General features: G+C 46.5%; 1 protein-coding gene across 3 annotated transcripts in view; it reads right to left on the bottom strand.

The window, feature by feature from the left end:
* Positions 1–21,491, bottom strand: part of Plxna4 (plexin A4) — a 452,006-nt gene that overhangs the window by 351,876 nt on the left and 78,639 nt on the right. For 2 of the 3 annotated variants that reach the window (XM_021164546.2, XM_029478188.1), the window contains one exon: positions 6,022–6,204. In XM_021164546.2, the coding sequence (XP_021020205.1) occupies positions 6,022–6,204 (183 nt within the window). Of the gene's footprint in view, positions 1–3,350; positions 5,623–6,021; positions 6,205–21,491 lie in introns of those variants that run through there. The other variant, XM_029478189.1, reaches the window with a different exon arrangement.

Consider the following 21,491-nt stretch of genomic DNA (forward strand, 5'->3'; position numbering starts at 1 on the left):
TTTGGAGAAAGTAGATGGGCCCATGGGCAAAGTCATAAAAAAATAAGAGAAGGTAAGAAAAGAAAAACAATGGAGAAATATTCATGACAAAAGGATGGTTGGGACTTCATGGTATCAAGCACATAAAATACGACAGAGAGGGCACTCCCCCAGCTTGGCTAGTCTCCTTACTGACTGGGTACAACATGAAGAGAAAGCTTAAGACATACCAAAGAAGATCAAGATGAGGTGGGAGGAATGCCCAGAAGCAGGCATGTCAAAGTAATGTGAAATTATTCTGAAGAGCCAGGCTTGGGATGCTAAGGGCTCAGAGGCTGGTGACAGAATGGCCTCTGTTCCTAGTTAGGTGGACCCAGTGGAGGATCCTAGGCTGCAGCCACTTCAACCTCAGGTTTTGTACAGAAAGTATATAGGTTAGGTTAAAACTCACAAAGGTTTAACACTAGCAAAGACCAGAATAAGACCTGCAAAACAGAACTGTGGACATAGTTACCAGGAGGATTCGTCTCCACGCAGGAAGTAGCTCAGGCCTGATCCTTTTTTCCCTTCCTGTTTGTTCCTAACTTATGCAAACTCACAGTAGCAGTTCAAGTTGGAGACGTGCACAGCACAACCAAGCTGAATGCTCAAACTTGAATCATCAGGGTACCATTTCTGTTCTGCTCCTGGTCAACACCCAAAGCCCCAGCCCTGAACTAGATTTCCAGACACTTCTACCCACCTGCCCAACTCTATAGGACATGGGTTCATTTTACATTTTATTGCTTATACTGTGTGTGTGTTTGTACGTGTGTATGTGTGTATCTGTGTGTGTCCACATGCATGTGTCATGGTACATGTGTGGAGGTCAGAGGACAATGCTCTGAAGTTAGTTCACTCCTCCTTAATGTGGGTTCCTAGGGATTGAACTCGGGTCATCAGGCTTGTGTAGCAAGCACCATTACCCTCTGAGACAACTTGCCAACCCCTGGATTTATTTTTAATTAAAGTAGACAGAAATTTCCAGAGTCCAGAATTTGAAAAGAATTCCCAGATGTATTTAGGGAGTAGCAGAGCAGGGCTGGAGCCTCAGATATGATACAGCTCTGTGTGTGTGTGTGTATGTGTGTGTATGTGTATGCGTATGTCTGTGTGCGTCCCCCACACAAACTTTCCATTAGTGAACATAAAAGGCATGTTCTGAATCCATTAAGAGGTACCTAGGAACTCAGGAAACCATGGCCTGTTCGAAAAAAAAATTCATCTGCAGGCAAAATCCATGAAGCCAACACCATCCTGACTTGCTCAATCATGAGAAGCTGTGCTCTGAATCACACCTAGTGTGAGACACCATGACCCACCTCAACCTGGGCCTGGCTCACCCCTGGAGACCCAGGGAACACAAGCTCATCTGTTTAAGACAGATACAGGACAGAAAAGTAAGATAGCAAAGTCAGTCTGTGGGATATTGCAATGAAGGTTGCATTGCCTGTTTTTCACTCATGTTGTCTCCACATTGACACACACACTCAGTTCCCATTCTGGGCAGCTTGGCTGGCTTGGAGCATGCACTCCTCAAACACACATCCTGCTGCAGGCTCCAACATGGCTCATTTTAATTGTCAACTTGATAGGATTAAGAAATGCCTATGATGTTAGTGATATGCACCTTTGTGTCCCCCCAGGGGATTAACTGAGGAGGCTAGTATTAATCCTGAGTGCTCACTGGGTCCTCATCTGAATACAAAGGAAGAGAGAAAACCTCTGGGCTTCAGTGTTCCTCTTCCTATGTATCCCGTTCCACAGAGATGTGAGAAAACAGTCACCTGCTGCCATGGACAGAGCCAGCCCCGCTGCCATGCCTTCCAATCACAGTGGACTGTATTCCCTGAACCATGAGCCAAATGAAATCTTTCCTCCCTCAAGTTGCTTCTTGTAGGTATTTGATCACAGCCGGAGGAAACTTGGATACACACACATAGCAGAAAGAGCCAGGGCTCTGATTAACCAACACTGGCAGGTGCTCCACCCCTTAGCTGAGATCCGTATAACACACGGCGGCAGAAAGCACTTGGGAAAGACAAACTCACACCTCCAGTACAAGTTTATGATGTTGTGGTTCACAATGAACGTCAGCCTCTCCTCCTGTTGTCAGGCAGTAATTCACTGCTGATCAGCAGCTATAAAATATGATCGCTTGGTGCAAAGAGAGAAAGAGTCAGAAAGGATTGCCACAGAGATATTTAAGCAAACAGATTTTTAATCTAGATACCCCAGCCTTCACGCAGGCAACCTAAAGCAAGTCAAGATGGTGTTTGCTTCATGGATTTCGCCTGCAGATGAAATTTTAACAGGCTGTGGGTTCCTCTGAGTTCCTGGGCACCTCCTGATGATTTCAGCATTTATATGCCAGATTTCTTAACAGAACATGCCTTTTATGTTCACCATGGGAATGTCTGCCAAATGCACACACACACACACACACACACACATACCAGAAAACACAAAGACAATCAAATTGGCACTTTTCTCACCTCCCTTCCCCTTGCCTCATGTGATGTGCACTCAAGGAACAAAATTATGGTCATCAAAGGCAAGGCTGCAAATAATTGGAACTCATACCTTTCAAACAAAATGAAAAGTCAGTAATCTCGAGGGCAGCCTATGGATAGCTGGAGTCTAGCTCCCAGGTCCCTAAAGCCCACAGCCAACTTCCCTTACTCTCAGCAATCGTCCAAGCCCTTCCCGCCCACCTTGCCCACTTTGAGTCCCCTGTCATACTGCAAAGAACTCTGAAAGGCCCTTGTACACTCCGGAGATTATTATAGGGCTGGAAGACGCCAACTCCATAATTATGGCTGCTGTATGATTGTCATTATTCCTACACCCCAGGCTCGGTGGCTCACAAAACTTGCTGCAAAGTTCAGCTGCAGCCTCCAGCCGGCTATGGCTGGGTCTCTGCCCAGAAAGGTGGCAGTGGGTCTGATAACCTCTGGGAAAAGCAAATCAGAGTTCTTGCAGAGAAAGGGGCGTGGTGACCTTGAGCTACTGGCGGTGGGAAATTCTATTGTCTAGGAAAATAAACAAACGGGCCACTTTCACTTTTTATTATTTCAAACAACAGACTGCATGGCAGCCCTACCTTCCTTTTCCCAACTCAGACTGTCCCCTGGGCTGACTGTGCTGAGTCTGCAGAAGCACGGGCCAGGCTTGTGCAAAGCTATTAAGTGGCTGCCACTCTGAACCTGTGGAGCAGAAAGTTTGGCTGCCTGGATGGTGAGCCTCCTCGCCCCCCCCCCCAGAAGAGTCAGCTCGTTCCTCCCCCCATGTGACACCCCTACTCCTAGCTTTCAGATAAGTATGCCTTACCAGACCCACCACTGCTGTGGATATTAAATTTAACATCCGAGGTGGCTGAAGCTGGACCGTTCTTACACAAATGCATCCAAGGGGAAGATGGGAAATGCCAGCCTGTGTATGGCTGAGAATGTTCCAAGTTTCCCATTAGGTGTTGACTGTTGTCTATGCATGGCTCTGCCCCTCCATGGCCCCCAGAAGAGTGGGTTCTGTGCATTTGCTCATCTGCTGTGCTCCTCATGGGGCTCTGTGACATTGAGCCTTAGCAGCAGGGGGACAGGCTTCTGCACTGTTCTAAACCATTTCAGATTTACAGTGCAGCCAAGGTCAAAAAAAAAGTGTCTTTTCCTGAATATCTCCTCCATTATGCACAAAGAACTCTCCACATTCCTGACACTGGCAACATAGTCTAAACAGCTCTAGAAATGACATAAAAGTACTCCTCATTCTTGGGCTATTCTGTCTGGAAAGCTAGTCTGAGGTTCCATGGATAACAATGTTTTAGGGTGATGAAGAAAGTTGATTCTCCACCGTACTAAGATGAAGCTCACCAGTAAAAAGTGTCAAAGCAACACCGGGTGCTTGTGTGCTTCCCCTCAACAGTGTTGAGTCTCCCTGCGGGAGCCAGTGCAGCTAGTCAATAGACACTCCGTTGTGTGAATTGTGTATGGTGATTGTTTTGGACCGTGTCTTATCACTCTCCCAAAATACCCACGACAATTAACCTATTAAGAGAGAAAGGGTGATTTGTACTCAAAATTTAGACGGTTCCAGTCTAATTTGGCTTCATCATTTGGGGCCATTGGCAAGTTGATACAACATGATAGCACCAGTGTGTAATGGGGGAAATTTTTACAACTTGAGTCAGGGAGTAAAGGAGAAAGAAAAAACAAGAAGGGATGGGATTGGGTCGTTCCATTCAAGGATAAGACCTGATGACGTCAAGCCTTGTACCAGTCCCACCTCCCAAAGGTTTCCCCTTCTCCCAGTAACGCCAAGCATCTCATGGATGATCCACAAAGTAGCATGCCACTGGGATTTAGAATGTACTTTTCCTGCAAAGTGAGCGATAGTGAAAGCAGGGTCCTCACCAGCCAGCAGAGACACCCACAGGGTCTCTGACTACGGGACAAGTCATAGACTTCTCTTCCTGGTTATATCCAGGCTTGCTGGATTCACTGAATTCAACAAGTTTGGAGGTCTGAATTCCTAGCCCAGTCAAAACCTGAAGGCTCAGTCTGAAAGAACCAAAAGCTAGCCACATCTCCCTTATCGACAGAGTGATTGACATGGGTCAGGCGGGAGCCTGAGAGGAAGGAGCAGACAGGTGGCAGCAATTAGACACTGGAGCTGTTTGAGGACCAATGCATTGCTGCACATTCTCTGGGCATCTACAGAACTCAGTTCAGTACATGGATAGAAATTCCAAGGAGTCACACCGGTGAGAAGGGCAGGGAGGCAGGACGTATACTTCTTGGTGATGTGCAGATAATGGGTAAATTCTTTCAGCTGTGGCACCATTGACAGGACATGGAAATGGAGTGTGAGGTTAAGCACACACACAGTCCATGTGTGCTTTCTTCTGGGTACCATGGCACTCCACCAGCAGATTCTCTTGTCCAGATATTCAGTAATTATTCTAGACACCCACCACTCTCTCCTGATCCTGTCTCACACTTCCTCCACACTGCAGCCTATGCTTGGATATTAAGGAAGGAAGTGATTGCTGTGATCTTACACAATAAGATGGTAGGATAGACACAGCCTTCTGGACTTAACATAGAATATGTTCTCACTTATGATCATTCCACATTAATGCCAAGACATAAATCAAAGGGAAAGGAGGGATCAAGGTTCAGTCTTCATCATTTTCCTTACTCTGAAACACATAGTGTTTGGAAATTGCCAAGAGAAACCTAAATAAGACAAGGGAAAGAACAACAAATAACCAGCCAACAGAAAGCAGGCAGGACTCCGGCTTCCAGAGCTAGAAAGACGCTTAACCCCATCAGAGATAAACACAATAGAGCCACTTCCAATCCCCCTGAGAACCCATGGCTGAGAACATTTCTGAATGGGCAAACACACCTGATACTGCCAGTGAGCCAAGCTTGCCCATTGCGCCAGGACAAGGGTCACACGCCAAGTTCTCCAGACCATCTGATTTCATCCATCCATAAGCCACTTCTTTGCTTCTACTTCAGCAATGGTGTCCCTCTCTCACAGGCTGGCTCTTAGCCCCATTAGCAGCTCTCAAGCAGGTCTGCACATTGCTCCATCTGTTCCCTGAATGAATTCCAGATGGATGCACCGGCCCATAAGGGCTGAAACAAGAGGAACAGGCACAGCCCTCCCCCAGTCCACCTTCTCCAGCCACCTCGACTTAATAGAGCCCTTGCCTAAGGGCAAAAGGCCAAGTGGAATAGACTACACCATTTGGATCCACCTAGCATGGCTGGGCTAACCATTCTCACGTGCATGCCAGCTCTAGGGAAGGGTGAATCAATCCACTCATGCAGCCTGATTTGCACAACAGCCTACAACTGAAGGCAGAGAAAGGACAGGCAACTGTCATCACCTCCACAACATTGTATCTCCTCAGCTCGAGCCAGGCCCATGACAGTGAAACACCGTGGGGGACCGACTGTCTCCACAATAACTAAAACAGTGGCATCTCATTCCTACCTTCTTCAGCTTGCCACTTTTGGTGCCCACGAAGGCCAGTGAGTGGTTCTTGTAGACATAGGCGATGACAGAAGTCATGCGGTCCCTGTCTTCTGTGAAGACTGGAATGCCACGCACCATTTCGGAAACTCCCAGGGGAGCATTCATATCCAGGCCACAGAAGTTGTCATCAATGGTAAGGAGCTGAAAAGTAAATGATACAAAAGTTAGAAAAGAAGAACGTGGGAAACTGCACCGGTGTGAAGCCAGGGAAGTCCAGGGCCAGAAGAATCCTTAGCAATGGACTATTGATTCTGATTCCTTCGGGCTTTTATTTTTTGTTTTTTTCTGTCTTGCATGAGAAGCTCAGCTGTAGAGAAGGTCTAAATTCCTCCAAGTAGACAGCTGCAGCCCATAGCAGCAGCACAGGTCCTTGGAGCTGCCTCTCACCTTGCATCACAGCATCTCCTCAGACCCTGCTGAGTGCCATCCTGGTGGGTTTGACTGTCCATCTTCACTGCCACATGGAAAAGTTCTGAGTTAGCCCCCTGCAGGGGCCCCAAACACCTGGGCTCTGGTGTCAGGGAGAAGTGACCTCCAAGACTGTGTCTATACACTGGCATTGGAGCCGATGTGCCAATGAGAGCTCAAAGGGATAGAATGGACACTTAAAGGGATAGATAGTCTGGACACTTAAAGTGTGGCCAGCAGGATCAGAGAGACATGGCCAGATGATCAGCAAAAAAGGAGGGTTCAAAGGAGCCAGGTTTGAACCTGCTCAGGCTGTTGCTGTCAGTTTTCCTGTCTCCTAGAGCACAGTAAAGAGGGGCAGCTAGAGAGTTGGCATGCCTGTGGTAGCCTTTCCCACAACATGATGTGTGGACCAAGCTCCCCAACATGTTTCACATAAACGAACCCCTTGGATAAACTCCTGGGAAACAGCCTAATACTCAGTCATAGAAGAGTCCTTAAGCAAGGCACCTGGTCTCAAGTTTTCCCAAACATCATTCTCAAACCAATTTACACCTCTGAGCTCTTCAACAGCCTGAGACACCAATGACCCAACTCATCTCCAGTTCCAGGATATACAGCCTTTAGGGGTCAAAGGTCAAGAGGAAGAACTCCTGGGCCAGTTTTTCCATCTTTCCACTCAACCTTTACTCTTCTCATACCAGGCTTCCAGTTATTTCCAACATAGGTGACCCCACCCAACCATGGATTCCCCCTTTGGATTCTGCTGTGTCCTGGAGGGTAAAGAACTCTACAGTGGCTAACGAGTGCTCTCATACTCCTCTCAAGCACCTCTGGGTTAGCTCGGGCTTCTCGAAGGTGCTGGGAACTTACTGGCTTTCTTTTCCTTTCCTGGAAGCACTGTGTGGCCTCCAAAGAGTTACTCTGTCTTCCTGTGCTTTTTTATTTTTCAAACTATAAAGATGAAGGACACAGTCCCTGCCTTTTGATGGACTACCATAAAACCTATCACGCTTGGGCCTGTAAACGTCTTTGGACCTTCCAGAGAAGGGATTGAAATAAAATACAAGGTGTTGCTATTTTAAAGGCTTAAAGCCAGCCAAAGCAAGAGGCATCTGGGGAACAGCAGGCAGGCTCCTGCCAACACAACCCTGTGAAAGTGGCCAACTCAGCTCTCCAGGGCCTAGGGCTCTCTCATTCTTCCTGAAGGGGAGTGGCAATAGGCATCATAGAGAGAGAACATATTGAACACCAAAAGTTTCCTAGCGTCTCCCCTTCTTCCACATGGAGAACAAATGTCTGTCCCTGCCTTTGGTCACCTCCAGTCTCTGCTACATGCATCTGGTTCAACAGCTCAGATGCAACAAAACTCTCCTCTTCCCTTATAAAAACAAAACAAAACAAACAACAACAAGAAGAAAGCATGACATCGATATTTATGACAAAAACTTCAAGATTGTATCCCACCTGCATCTTCCTTCCTATCATGAGAAAATGAGAAAGGAGACAGGTGGTTGGTAAAAGATGGATAGACAGGAGGAAGAAAGATCCAGGTTAAGGGAATATCATGCCTAGTCCTTGTTAGATGTAACTATGGCAACCTGCCAGGTGTTTCCAGGGCAGCCTGCGGTGCCTAGAAGCCTCGTAGTCTTCAAACATTGCTGACTCCAGTTTACAAAGAATCTGCGCCCCTAATGTTCTGAGCGTAAGTTAGGCTACAAAGATCTCTGCTATCAGCAAACTTTGTGTTCTGCCTGTTTTGACCCATCTTCCAAGTAGCTGAAGCTGAATGATCATCTAATTGGCACAAGGGAACCTGAGACAGGGAGAGAGGGAGTTCTGCTGCCATCATCCACACACCCCTAATTAACCTGGGGAAAGGAGAATGCTGGGCTTTCTCCACTTTCATCTATAAGAGCATTGGGGTGGGCAGGATTATCAAACAGTTGTCCCCTTAGCTGGGCGAAACACAAACAAATCAACAACCACCTACAAAAACAGTCACGCAGTCAGGCAACTGCATCATGAAGTCAGAGGCAGAAAGTGCCCTGTCTTGCAATTCTCTTCCTCTGCAGCGATTCACAGCAAGGCATCCAGGTGGGGAATGTTTTTACCAGAAGGAAGCTGGGGTAGACCAGCCTGGCTGTCTGAGCTGGGGGTTCTGCTCATCTTGGATCTCAAGACTCCCTGCCAGGTCCTGTCAGGAGGCAGGATTCTGTCTCCACACCTGTACCTGTTTCACTCAGCATCCACATTCAGTGCCTTACTGTTGTCTTTCAGCTCAAAGGAGACTGGAGATGCAGCTGCGGGGCTCATGGGTAACATAATGGAAAATTACACCTTCCACGGCTGGCTTCCCCAAGGCTGAGATTTTCCCCCTGAATGAGACCCCAGGTGATGAGGGTGTGATCCAGGCCTTTAACCAAGCTGGTTGCTGCGGTTGTCCAGCAGTCCTGAGGCATGCCCTCTCTTAGATTCCTCAAAGCTGGAGCACCAGGGAAGAGATGCTTTCATAGTGACATACTGAGAAAACGTCAAAGGACAGGCTTTGCCTCGCCACTGGACTGTTTCTGAGGTATAACTTATTCCTGCTGTCCTCTGAAGTTCACCTTTCTCGGCTGTCAAACAGTAAGACAGGGCCAAGGTAAGAACCGAATGAGACAATGAAAAAGGCAGTCTGTGCCCATTTTCTCCCTACCTATTCAACATAGGTCTTGAAGTCCTAGCCAGAGCAATTCGACAACAAAAGGAGATCAAGGGGATACAAATTGGAAAGGAAGAAGTTAAAAATATCACTATTTGCAGATGATATGATAGTATATATAAGTGACCCTAAAAATTCTACCAGAGAACTCTTAAACCTGATAAACAGCTTCAGCACAGTAGCTGGATATAAAATTAACTCAAACAAACCAGTGGCCTTTCTCTACACCAAGGATAAACAGGATGAGAAAGAAATTAGGGAAACAACACCCTTCACAATAGTCACAAATAATATACAATACCTTGGTATGACTCTAACTAAGAAAGTGAAAGATCTGTATGACGAGAACTTCAAGTCTCTGAAGAAAGAAATTGAAGAAGATCTCAGAAGACGGAAAGATCTCCTCATGGATTGGCAGGATTATTATAGTAAAAATGGCCATCCTGCCGAAAGCAATCTACAGATTCAATGCAATCCCCATCAAAATTCCAACTCAATTCTTCACTGAGTTAGAAAGGGCAATTTGTAAATTCATCTGGAATAACAAAAACCTAGGCTAGCAAAAACTCTTCTCAACAATAAAAGAACCTCTGGGGGAATCACCATGCCTGACCTCAAACTGTACTACAGAGCAATTGTGATAAAAAAACAAAAAAACAAACAAACAAAAAAATAAAACAAAACAAAACAAAAAAAACCCTGCATGGTACTGGTACAGGGACAGACAGGTAAATCAATGGAATAGAACTGAAGACCCAGAAATGAACCCACACACCTATGGTCACTTGATTTTTGACAAGGGAGCTAAAACCATCCAGTGGCAAAAAGAGCATTTTCAACAAATGGTGTTGACACAACTGGCGGTTATCATGTAGAAGAATGCGAATTGATCCATTCTTATCTCCTTGTACAAAGCTCAAGTCTAAGTGGATCAAAGAACTCCACATAAAACCAGCGACACTGAAATTTATAGAGGAGAAAGTAGGGAAAACCCTTGAAGATATGGGTACAGGGGAAAAATTCCTAAACAGAACAGCAATGGCCTGTGCTGTAAGATCAAGAATCGACAAATGGGACCTCATAAAATTGCAAATATTCTGTAGGGCTTTTGCCTATCTTTTGATACTGTCAATAAGACAAAAAGGCCACCAACAGATTGGGAAAGAATTTTTACCAATCCTAAATCTGATAGGGGACTAATATTCAATATATACAAAGAGCTCAAGAAGCTGATCTCCAGAAATTCAAATAACCCCGTTAAAAATGGGGTACAGAGCTAAACAAAGAATTCTCAACTGAGGACATCCTTAATCATCAGGGAAATACAAATGAAAACAATCCTGAGATTCTACCTCACACAGTCAGAATGGCTAGGATCAAAAATTCAGGTAACAGCAGATGCTGGCGAGGATGTGGAGAAAGAGGAACACTCCTCTATTGCTGGTGGGACTATAAGCTGGTACAGCCACTCTGGAAATCAGTCTGGTGGTTCCTCAGAAAACTGGACATAGTACTACTGGTAGATCCAGCAATACCTCTCCTGGGCATATACCCAGAACTGGTAATAAGGACACATGCTCCACTATGTTCATAGCAGCCTTATTTATAATAGCCAGAAGCTGGAAAGAACCCAGATGTCCCTCAACAGAGGAATGGATACAGAAAATGTGGTACATTTACACAATGGAGTACTACTCAGCTATTAAAAAGAATGAATTTCTGAAATTCTTGAGCAAATGGATGTATCTGGAGGGTATCATCCTGAGTGAGGTAACCCAATCACAAAAGAAGTCACTTGATATGCACTCACTGATAAGTGGATATTAGCCCANAAACCTAGAATACCCAAGATACAACTTCCAAAACACAAGAAAATCAAGAAGGAAGTCCAATGCATGGATACTTCATTCCTCCCTAGAATAGGGAATAAAATATCCATGGAAGGAGTTGCAGAGACAAAGTTTGGAGCTAAGATGAAAAGATAGACCATCCAGAGACTGCCCCATCCGGGGGTTCATCCCATAATCAGCCACCAAACTTAGGCACTATTGCATACACCAGCAAGATTTTGCTGAAAGGACCTTGATATAGCTATCTTGTGTGAGGCTTTGCCAGTGCCTGGCAAATACAGAAGTGGATGCTCACAGTCAGCTATAGGATGGAACACGGGGCCCCCAATGGAGGAGCTAGAGAAAGTACCCAAGAGCTGAAGGGGTCTGCAACCCTATAGGTGGAACAACAATATGAACTAACCAGTACCCCCCGGAGCTCGTGTCTCTAGCTGCATATGTAGCAGAAGATGGCCTAGTCGGCCATCATTGGGAAGAGAGGCCCCTTGGGCTAGCAAACTTTATATGCCCCAGTACTGGGAACGCCAGGGCCAAGAAGTGGGAGTGGGTGGGTAGGGGAGCAGGGTGGGGGGAGGGTATAGGGAACTTTCGGGATAGCATTGGAAATGTAAATGGAGAGAATATCTAATAAAAAATTTTAAAAAGAAAAAGGCAGCCTCTGACCTGGAAGCTCTTTGGTGAAGGAAGTCATCTTCTGTGGAATTGTGAGTAAAGATTCAGCCTGGAGCCATGATGGCTGTGGGGGACAGAAGCCCCTGCACATTCCTGAGCTGCAGCTTTGGGATAATTGTGGCACAGGGAAAGGATCTGGGAGATTCTCCCTGTCCTAAGACCTCCATCTTCTCATCCAGTGCAGATGCCGGGCTCCCGGCTGATTGGCAGCGTCTTGGGCAGGTGAGAACAGTGTGCATTCCTGAGTTCCTGGATGATGAGGGTCAGAGCATTTGCTTTGACCCTAGCTGGATCTTCCCTAGGGCCCCATTAATAGTATTATTAGAGCCACAGTCCCTGGGGCCAGGACTCGGCTGTAATCAGGAGTCTAGCTGTGCCTGCAGGCCCAGGCTTGGCCTCTCCCTCTGGTCACTCCAAAAATGCCCATAGCATGTTACAGCAGCAAGCCAGCATGATATATCTTCTTCAGAAACCCAGTTGTGTGTGTGTGTGTGTGTGTGTGTGTGTGTGTGTTTGCATGCACATGATACATGTGCACATAGGACTAAACAGCATGTAGAAGCCAGAGGTCGATAGTCGATATCGGGTAACTTCCTCAATCACTTTTTCACCTTATCTCCCGATAAAGGTCTTAGTAGGTCAATTCAGCTAGGCTGGCCAGCCAATGAGCGCCATTCTTACAGAGGAAGAGCAAAAGGTCCATCACAAGGGAATAAATGTGGGTGCTGCTTGGGAACGATGCTGGCAGACCAGAGACACACAGACAGCCTGTGTCTTCTATCTCAAGACCAAAGGGACAATTAATTTCTTTCTACTGTCCCCCAAATTCCTCATGGAATACATGGGATATAAATTAAGATGAGTGACTCAGTGCATTCTGGGGATGCTGAGAGTGAGGCCAGGGAACATGGTGTAAGCATCTTTAGACCCTTAGCTTAGTGCCTTGTTCATAATAGATAAGACATATATAGTAAACAGATGGGTAGATGGATGGAAGGATAGACAGACAGATGGGTGGGTGGATGACAAAAAAATGCTTTGATTTTCCAGCAGCTAACAGCCTAGAATCTAGCCAATAATGCCTGAATAGATATAAACAAATATACACATGGATACCATATAACATGAAGGATAGAAAAATAAGAAAAACTAAGTGTTAGAAGATGAGAAATGACTGAGATGAATGTCTCATGAATGAGACAATTTAAGAAAAAGAATATAAAGTAAGTTGTTATTATAGTTCTAATTCCATCATGGATCTTTGGTTTTGGTGGTAGATAATTGCATAAAATCTATTTGATACTGAAAGTGAGAAATTTAATGTACTCCTCCCAGCTTCCATCCTGAATACTAACTCTAATAGGATATGAGTTCATTAAGTTGTATAGACTTTGCCTCTGGTTAGTTCTGGTGTTTGTTGTTACCTTTTATTTATTTGCAATGATTTTTAATCATAAGTTTTATTTAAATTTTTTAATATGTAGGCTATAAGTTAAGAAGAATGATTCATTGTATCACAGCAACTCTGAGCCTGAGGACAGGGATAATGCTTTATGCATTTTTGTACTCTCAGCTTCACGCTTGCTTCATGCCAGGGTAAGACACATGAGGTAAACAGATTGGTGGCTGGATAGCAGAATGGCAAACAGGTAGATAGATGACCAAGTAAAAGCTTTGGTTTCCCAGTAGTTAACAATTTAGAACTAGGTTGGCCTATCTGAACTTTGTAGCCATGGGCAAATCATTTAACTAAGATGCATCATTTATAACATAGCAGTTGTGATAATAGTACATATTCCATAGTGCTGATGAAGACTGAATCATCTAGTCCATGAAGAACACAGTCTGTCACTCTGTCACCTAACCCATGCAGAACACAGTCCACCACTCAGTCATCTAACCCATGCAGAACTCAGTCTGCCACTCAGTAAATGCTACAAGAGTGAGAGCTCTCACTCTTAGTTGTCAGCTGAAGACAAACTGGCTAACTTTGGTGAATCTTCTCAGCAGTGCTAAGGAGATGTGTGGTTTCTACCTCAGGAATGCTGTACAGATTAAGGGACTAGAAATGGCTTTCGGGTAAGAAACTAGACCCAGCAGGCTAAATGAAGAAGCAAAGGAAGGGTCTCTTGGATCTAGAAGATGGAACAATTTCTTCATAAAGCAAAACCTTGTGTCTCAATCAGACCCAGTCCTCGAAAAGCCTGAACAAGGCCAAGGCGACCACATCTTCACTCCCTTCTTAGTGTTTCTGTGTTTTCAAGATAGAAGAATGGTCTTTATCCCCACTAAGGGGAGAAAAGACATCGGCACCCTGGGGATATCTCACAGAGGTCATTACATTGTAGCACCCCACCCATGTTGAACCTAAATGCCAAAGGCCCCCCCACAACAGCTACCCAGTGGCCTGCAGAGCACCAGCAGCCATGATAAGGTGGCATGGGAAGCCATAGCTGACACTCCAAATTACAATCTAATAGCCTACCACGCTTCCCTCGCACACAGCAGCAAAGGTTACCGTGCAATTACGTGTCGCTACATACAAATGACAGAGCAGTTACGGTTACTTTACCAATTACAGGGAAATTGCTCTCACTCTGCAGAGACTGGCACTCTGAAAAGCTCTATCATCGCCACTGAGAGGGGACTGAAAACTCTGCCAGCTTCCTTCTTCTGTCAATGTCCCCTGGCTCTGGGACAGAACCACAAGGCAGCCACTTGAGGAGTCCAGACTGAAGAGCTGGTAGAAGAGGAAGACCTGGGGAACTGTGGGGGTTCTCCTTCAGCCCCCAAAAATAGCAGTTCTCAACACATGGGTCATGACCCCTTTGGGGTGGGGGTCAAACAACCCTTTCACAGGGGTTACTTAAAACCATATGTATAGCAGATATTTACATTAGGATTCATAACAGCAGCAAAATTACAGTTATGAAGTAGCATCGAAAATAATTTTATGGTTGGAGATCACCACAACATGAGGCACTGTATTAAAGGGTCACAGTATTAGGAAGGTTGAGAACCACTGCCTTAGAATCACTTTCCAGCCTCAGGTATAGAGATCAGCTCTCAAGGACCCAACCATCATGCCGGCAGCATATCCCAGTCCATCTTGAAGACCGTGAGGCAAGAAGGGGATTGGCACCTGATCCAGATGCTGCCAACCCCAGCTGGCAGGCCCCTGGTCTACTCCTCACAGCCCCTTCCCTGCCACACAGAGAAACCTTCCCTGGCCCCCAGTTGCCCTACCTTTATCAGAACCCCAGTGAACCCTTATTACAGAAAGGTCAGAACTAGGCCAAAGCTCAGTGGTCCAAAGGCAGTGCTAACGAGGTAAGGGTCAGAGGTCCATCCCCCTGTGGGCCAATTAGCTGAGCTCTGGGACATGGTCTTTTCCATAGCCACAGGCTTCCCCTCTCACCCCAGGCAGCCACTGCTTACAAACAGCCCACACTGGCCTAGAAACGCAGGTCAGGTGAGCCAGTGTGATGGATGGATGCAGCTGGCTACTCTGACCATGGACATACCTGCCAGGCTGCTCTGGATCCCAGTGAGAAAAATGAAAGGCCAGACCTGGTTCTACACTTGCTTTCAGAAGGCAGCAAACAAAAGAGACCTTATACAAGCAGCAAACCAGCCCTTCTGCCCTTCCTGGGGCCAGAAGTGTTGCCCTACCTCAGGTGAAGTTCTGAGCACCTCCACAGCACCCTCCTTCCCTAGGATACCACCCCTGTCCGTTAGATAACAGAGGAAAGCCGAATTCCTCCTGTGGGTCCATCTAAGCCTGTACTGGGGTCCCTTAGCCTAGAGGAACTCCTCATTTTGAGCGAGAGGAAAGGGGAGGCTTCTGGCTACTGACAGAGCTTCACTTACTAAGTTGTGTCAAGATAGTCAAAAGACCAAGCATTAAAGAAAGTCCCAGGAATATAGAGATGCAAGGGTCTCAGTTGATGTTCCCCAAGTTGTCCTCCTCTAGTTGTGGAAACAGACCTAGGCTGTGTTTAGACAAGCAGTCTAAAACACAGTCTTATTTCAGGTGTCCCTGGAGAAAATGAAGGGCCAGGCGGGCCACCAGATGCAGGAGAAACAGTCAGAGACTCTGTGCAGAGGTGACTTGGTCTCCACTTGATGGTGTTTTGTCATTGTTGTTGTTGTTGTTGTTGTTTTTGGCGTAGAACACAGTATATTGCCATTCTTTTGTACTACCCCAGAGAAGAAAGTAAGAATACCAGACTAAACCAACCCATTTTACAAGAAACAAAATCAAGACTTGGCTATGGCTGCGCTAGTAACCTATTAAGCTACAGGGAAAACTACAAGTCATATTTCTAGTCTAGAAAAACAAAACAAACAAATAACAGCAACAACCAAAACCCTCACATCTATTGTGTTGCTAGGCAGCAGCCTTAGAGTGGGCATCTTCCAGTCTCAGGGACAGCAAGGCCCACCACTGAAGAAGGACTTCTGCTGTCTGCCACTTCCAGAACCTGGACACAAACAAACAAACGCTGCTGAGGCAGTCCCTGGCCATTCATCAAATTTGAGTTCTTCCTCTCTTGTGCCCACATTTGCCAAAGAATGTGGAAGTGGTGGAAGTGGAAGCTTTGTGAAGACATACAGGACAGGAGGGAAAGGAGAGAGATCTGTAAGCCGCTGCCTAAGATGCTTAGGATGGAAGACCTTTGGAACTCCAAATCCTCATACGCCATAAACCTCTGCATTAATTACACCTACTCTCTCTCTCTCTCTCTCTCTCTCTCTCTCTCTCTCTCTCTCTCTCTCACACACACACACACACACACACACACACACATACACACATACACACACACACACACAGCAGGAGCTGCCCATAGCAGGTCTCTGCTAGAAACCCAGCACCAGTGAATTACGCATGTGGGATTTCTTTTTAAAGGAGGTATTGATCAGATAAGCTGTAATAGCTCATGTCTAAATACAGACTCCAATTGTGGAGCTCGGCAGTACAGGGTGATAATGATCACCCACTTATTAGGAACCATATCTCAAATATGGCTGCTGACCCCTCAGGTGCTCATAAATACACCAGGGCCTGAAGCACTGCACGCATGGGCCCCTAGAGATGAGGCTGTGTATGCTCTACTCTGTCTCCTCAGGGGTAAACAGAGAGGGCTCCCACGGGTTCTCAGGAGCCTAGAAAGAACTCTAGGAGACTATGGTAGGCTTAGGCTTAGCCTTGTTGAAAAGCCTGTTTGTTACTCTGTAAGATGTGTTTAAGTGATCATTTCTCTAACAAAGATATAATACACACACACACACACACACACAGACCTCCAACCCTTTGATGGCTTTACTGATCTGTATAACCTTTGCTTTATCCTTCATAATTCCTAACCCTCTCTGAAAGCTCTATTGCGTCTCCTACTGCATTGAACTCTCAGAAGGAAGCCAGAGAAGTACGGTTAGAGGTGAAGGCTGCCCCTGAACCCAGGCTGTGAACACAGAGAGCAGAAACCGAATGGGGAGACTGTAGTCATCCACTTAGTTACTAATGCATCATCTCAGAGTGATTCTTTATTGTGTCCTTTTTTAATGGAACTGTAGGGAAAATGAATGTGTACAGAGGAATGGAGGGAGAGGCAGCAAGACACAGCCACAGTAACCTAGTTAGACAAATATGTTATTGAAAGGATTCAGTGCAAAGTGTCTCGGGGCTGGAAAAACAACCCAACAAATTGTAGCCAAGGTTCCCAAGAATCAAGAGCCCTGCTTTCAGGCATCTCATAAAGGATGGGAGGGGCTAAATATCAGGGCAGAAGAAGGCCAATTGTATCCCAGAAGCTCGGTGGGGAGTAGGGGCAGCTTCCAAAGCTTAATTATTCTACTTCTGTACCTATGGAGCAATGGAAGCCACAAACCAAGGCAACCAAAGAAAGCAAAGGTTTATTTTTATACTAATGTTGAAACCTCGGTATCTTTGGGTACCAAACTGTGGCCCAATGTCATCCGGCATCCGAGGAGTCTTTTGATGGTCATGATAACAAGCTAGTCTTCTAATAGGGTAGCATGACTACTAATTTCTAATATATTCCCAAGAGAGGGGCAGTAACCCTGACATGTTTTTTGCAAACCAGGCCATAGCCAACATCAAGTGTTTGCCATGTCCCCTCCAAAGGGTTGCTGAGCAGCACCACCAGAGAACAGCTCAGTCAGGATCCTGAGGGCTGGACCCATGACCTTCTCCTCATTAGCCCAGCTGCTGAGGGCCCCAGGTTCCTCCCTCTAATAAGTAGCCAGGGCATGGCACAATGGAGGTCTGCACAGGCCACAGCTATGGACCAGCTTGGCAAGAGAGTCAGATCTCTGCAGGTGGCAACTAGGCTGGGAGAAAATCTAGTGGCCTCCCCCCCTCTCTCCGACTGGACCCCTGGGGACTCCCAGAGAAGTTTCTCAGCCTTGTGGGCAGTACCAGCCAAACTCCACCAGGAAGCTTCCCTCCCCTTCTAGACCTTAGCTTTACCCGCCCCTAGCAGCTGCCTGTCAGGGGCAGATAAATCCCATACAAAACCGCCCATCCATCCCAGCTCTTGCTCCCCCTCCCAGAGTTTAAGGCAGGCAGCCACAGCCACCATTCGAACTATAATTGAGGTGAGGATTGCCACGATGATTAAGTTTGTGTGTTTCCTGGCGGGTACAGGGAAGCAGTGGCCCTGCTCACCAGGCTGAATTATGGGGTAGGTCATTCCCTTGTTAGTGGGGATAAATTTTATTAGCTCCACTCATGTTGCCGTGTATCTTCCTCTCTTGCTCCTCCGGCCTGTGTGTCTGGGTAATGTCGCCTGCATGCAGGATAAATCAGGAGAACAGATCCCATTATATTTTGGAACACTGACAGAGACATAGTAATGGCACGGAGAACGATACTGGTTTTCTTTGCTCTCAGGGATGCCGATGTGCGTGTGTGGACGGCATAGGGGGACAGACTCACTAGGAAGAAGGACCTAACTGGACAGACAGAATGAGGAAAGTGCCCTTGGTTGTCTCTTCCTTCTCTAACTTTGTTAACGAAATGAGAGCAGTTGCCAGTGTGGGGATGTGTGATCATTCCCTTCAGCCTTACAAAATTAAAGGACACTGGAGAGGCAAAGCAAAGAGTGTAGCTTTAAAAGATGTCTTTTCCTGGCACAGTGTCTGAGCCCCCACCATGTGTGCATGGAGAGAGGAAGGCAGGCCAGCAAACAGGCGCATCCTGGGGACTAAGACCCTGAGTGCAACCTCAGTTATATGCAGTCCAAACCTCTCCAAAGAAGACACTGATGGTGTAGATCCAGCAAGAGACCACGGGGACAGCATAACTAGAGCGGGGGTGCAGGGTGGGGTTGGGATCATTTGTATGCATCAAGGGGTTCTGGACCTTCCCTTACTTTCTAATAACATTGCTGTGTTTCTTTTTTTGCTTTTTATGGAATATATACTGTCTCACCAACTCCTTTCTTAGCATAAAATTAGAGCAGAAGGGGAACTGTTTACTGGCCTTTTGATAGTTCATGAGCAGGTGCTGGCTGAGGCCCAAAGGTCAGGACTCCCTGGCCAGCATCCTTGCCAAGACGCCACCCTGTGTAGATAAAATGAATTAAAGGGAACTCTACATCTGGGGTGATTGGTGAGGTACATTCATGTGTTGATGGATAAGATGTCCAACATCCCATTTCAGTCTGCGCTATGCCCACTGAATGAGTCTCGTGTGTACAAATACACATACACACTTGTATACTCATGAGAGAGAAATATCACTATGTTCATGGCTGAGGGTCCTGTGTGAACAGGAGAGGAAGGAAGCCACAAAGATAAGACAGGAGGTGAGGAAGCATGAGGGTAGTGGTTTAGAACAAGACAGGGATTGGAAATGTAATTGAGGAAAATACGCAAAATAAATAAATTAATTAATTAATTAAAAAAAACAAGACAGGGAGAAGCAACAAGAGGGGAGATGGACACACGGAAGTTGTGTGCACATGTGGGCATATGTACCAGTGTGCATGACACTGTGCTGAACCTGCAAAGCAATGTCTCAGCATGGTGAGGATCCATGTCCTTAAGTCATAGCTCAGAAACTTATAGACTGAGTCTCTTGAATGTGTCTGTATTAAAATTTGATATGTGTGATTCTTGGGTTCTGCAGTCAAAACACACACCCCCCTAATACACACACACACACACACACACACACACACACATACCTCTGCTGGCCTCCCAAGTGGCATCTTGGGAGAACACCATAAGCCAACCTTGGACTTCCTCCCACCAGATCTAGCTCACCCCCCAGGACTTGGCCATCATCACATGACCTCAAAAGATCCAGATGGGACTTCTACTGCAATTCCTCCTGACCAAGAAGGCTAAGATCGATGAGTGCCTTTAGACCTGGATGCCTAGTACTAGAGCTACTTTGTGGGGAGACAGGGGGCGGGGAGGGAACTTCTGTCTTGGGGTTGCCTTATAACTGGCATTTGAAGTTTAAATAAGGAAATTGTGTACTCAAAGGGCTTACAAGGAGTGAGGGCTTGCAATGTGTACCTATTTCACCAACTTGTTTAGTGGTTTGTAGTGTTGACAAGATTGGTTGGAATGAGAAGAGGGGCAGGGTGTGGAAGAGGAGGAGTTCCTGGACCAAGGGAGTGTGAGTGCCAAGCAAAGAGAGGAACCCTTGCCTCTCACCATAACAGGAAACAAACCCATGTAGTCAGAGTCCAGCTTCCTGCTGCCAGAGAAACGAAAACAGAACAAGCAGACCAGCTGAGGCTGGCCTGGGACAGCTGCCTGGCTATTCCGGATGCTCGTTTTCACGGGGTTCAGGATCTCAGGCGCCAGGCAAACCTGAGTGACCAGCTATGCTGGGACACAAGGCCAGCATGAGTCCAAGGGGATAGCCCTGCCTACTTCCTAGGACTACCTGCTGTGTCTGGGAATCAGATGAATCACACAGCATGTAGGGATGGGGTTCTCCTTCATATCAACGGTGTATGCTGTTGGGCAGAAAGTGAAAATGAAGTCTCTGGGACCCCCCCCCCCATGGAACTGGTAAGGCCAGTGGGTAAATCTTCAAGTCATATGGGAGCTTGGCCCAGCCATAGTTCTTCCAGAAAGGCCTCTGGAATCTTGGGAGAAGTTTGCAGACTGCATTGACTTGGAGAGCCCCATTTGTACACGATACTCAGTGTCTAGGACCACACATCCCTTGTTCTGCCTAGATGGTCCTTGCACAGGAACCTTGCCTACCCAGACAAGTTCTACTGGCCTTGCACTGAGACACGCTATGGGGGAAGTAGTGGGCCTGAGATTCACACACACAGTATGTTCTAGAACACACTTAGTATTAATTACATAATACTAACATCAGTGCTTGACTCTGTCCCTCTATGCCCTTGGAGATTGGAGCCTGACTATTCTGTTGTTCTGTAGGACTCTGGGAACAATGAAAGAGGGGCATGAAGCACATTGCACACTGGCAGGGCAGGGCTATGCAAAGCTGTGGTGGCCCTCATCCTCTACCCCCAGTAGTGAGGGCCTGATAGGTGGCTTGTGGTGATTCAAAGTAAGAGTCCCTGCCCCATGGACCCACTTGTTTGTTGTTTGTTTGGTTTGGTTTGGGTTTGGGTTTTTTTTTTTCCTAGCAGAAGGTCACTCTGAGGTCAAAACTCACAGAGAAGAGGAAGTGGTCTGCATCCACTCTGTGTCTCCTTCCCACTATCAGCCCTAGACTGGTCCTGCCTGGTGCTCCTCGGCTGGTTTCAAACTCAGACTTCAGGAAATAGAGT

The sequence above is a fragment of the Mus caroli genome, chromosome 6 (genome assembly GCF_900094665.2).
Source record: "Mus caroli chromosome 6, CAROLI_EIJ_v1.1, whole genome shotgun sequence".
Lineage (NCBI taxonomy): Eukaryota > Metazoa > Chordata > Mammalia > Rodentia > Muridae > Mus > Mus caroli.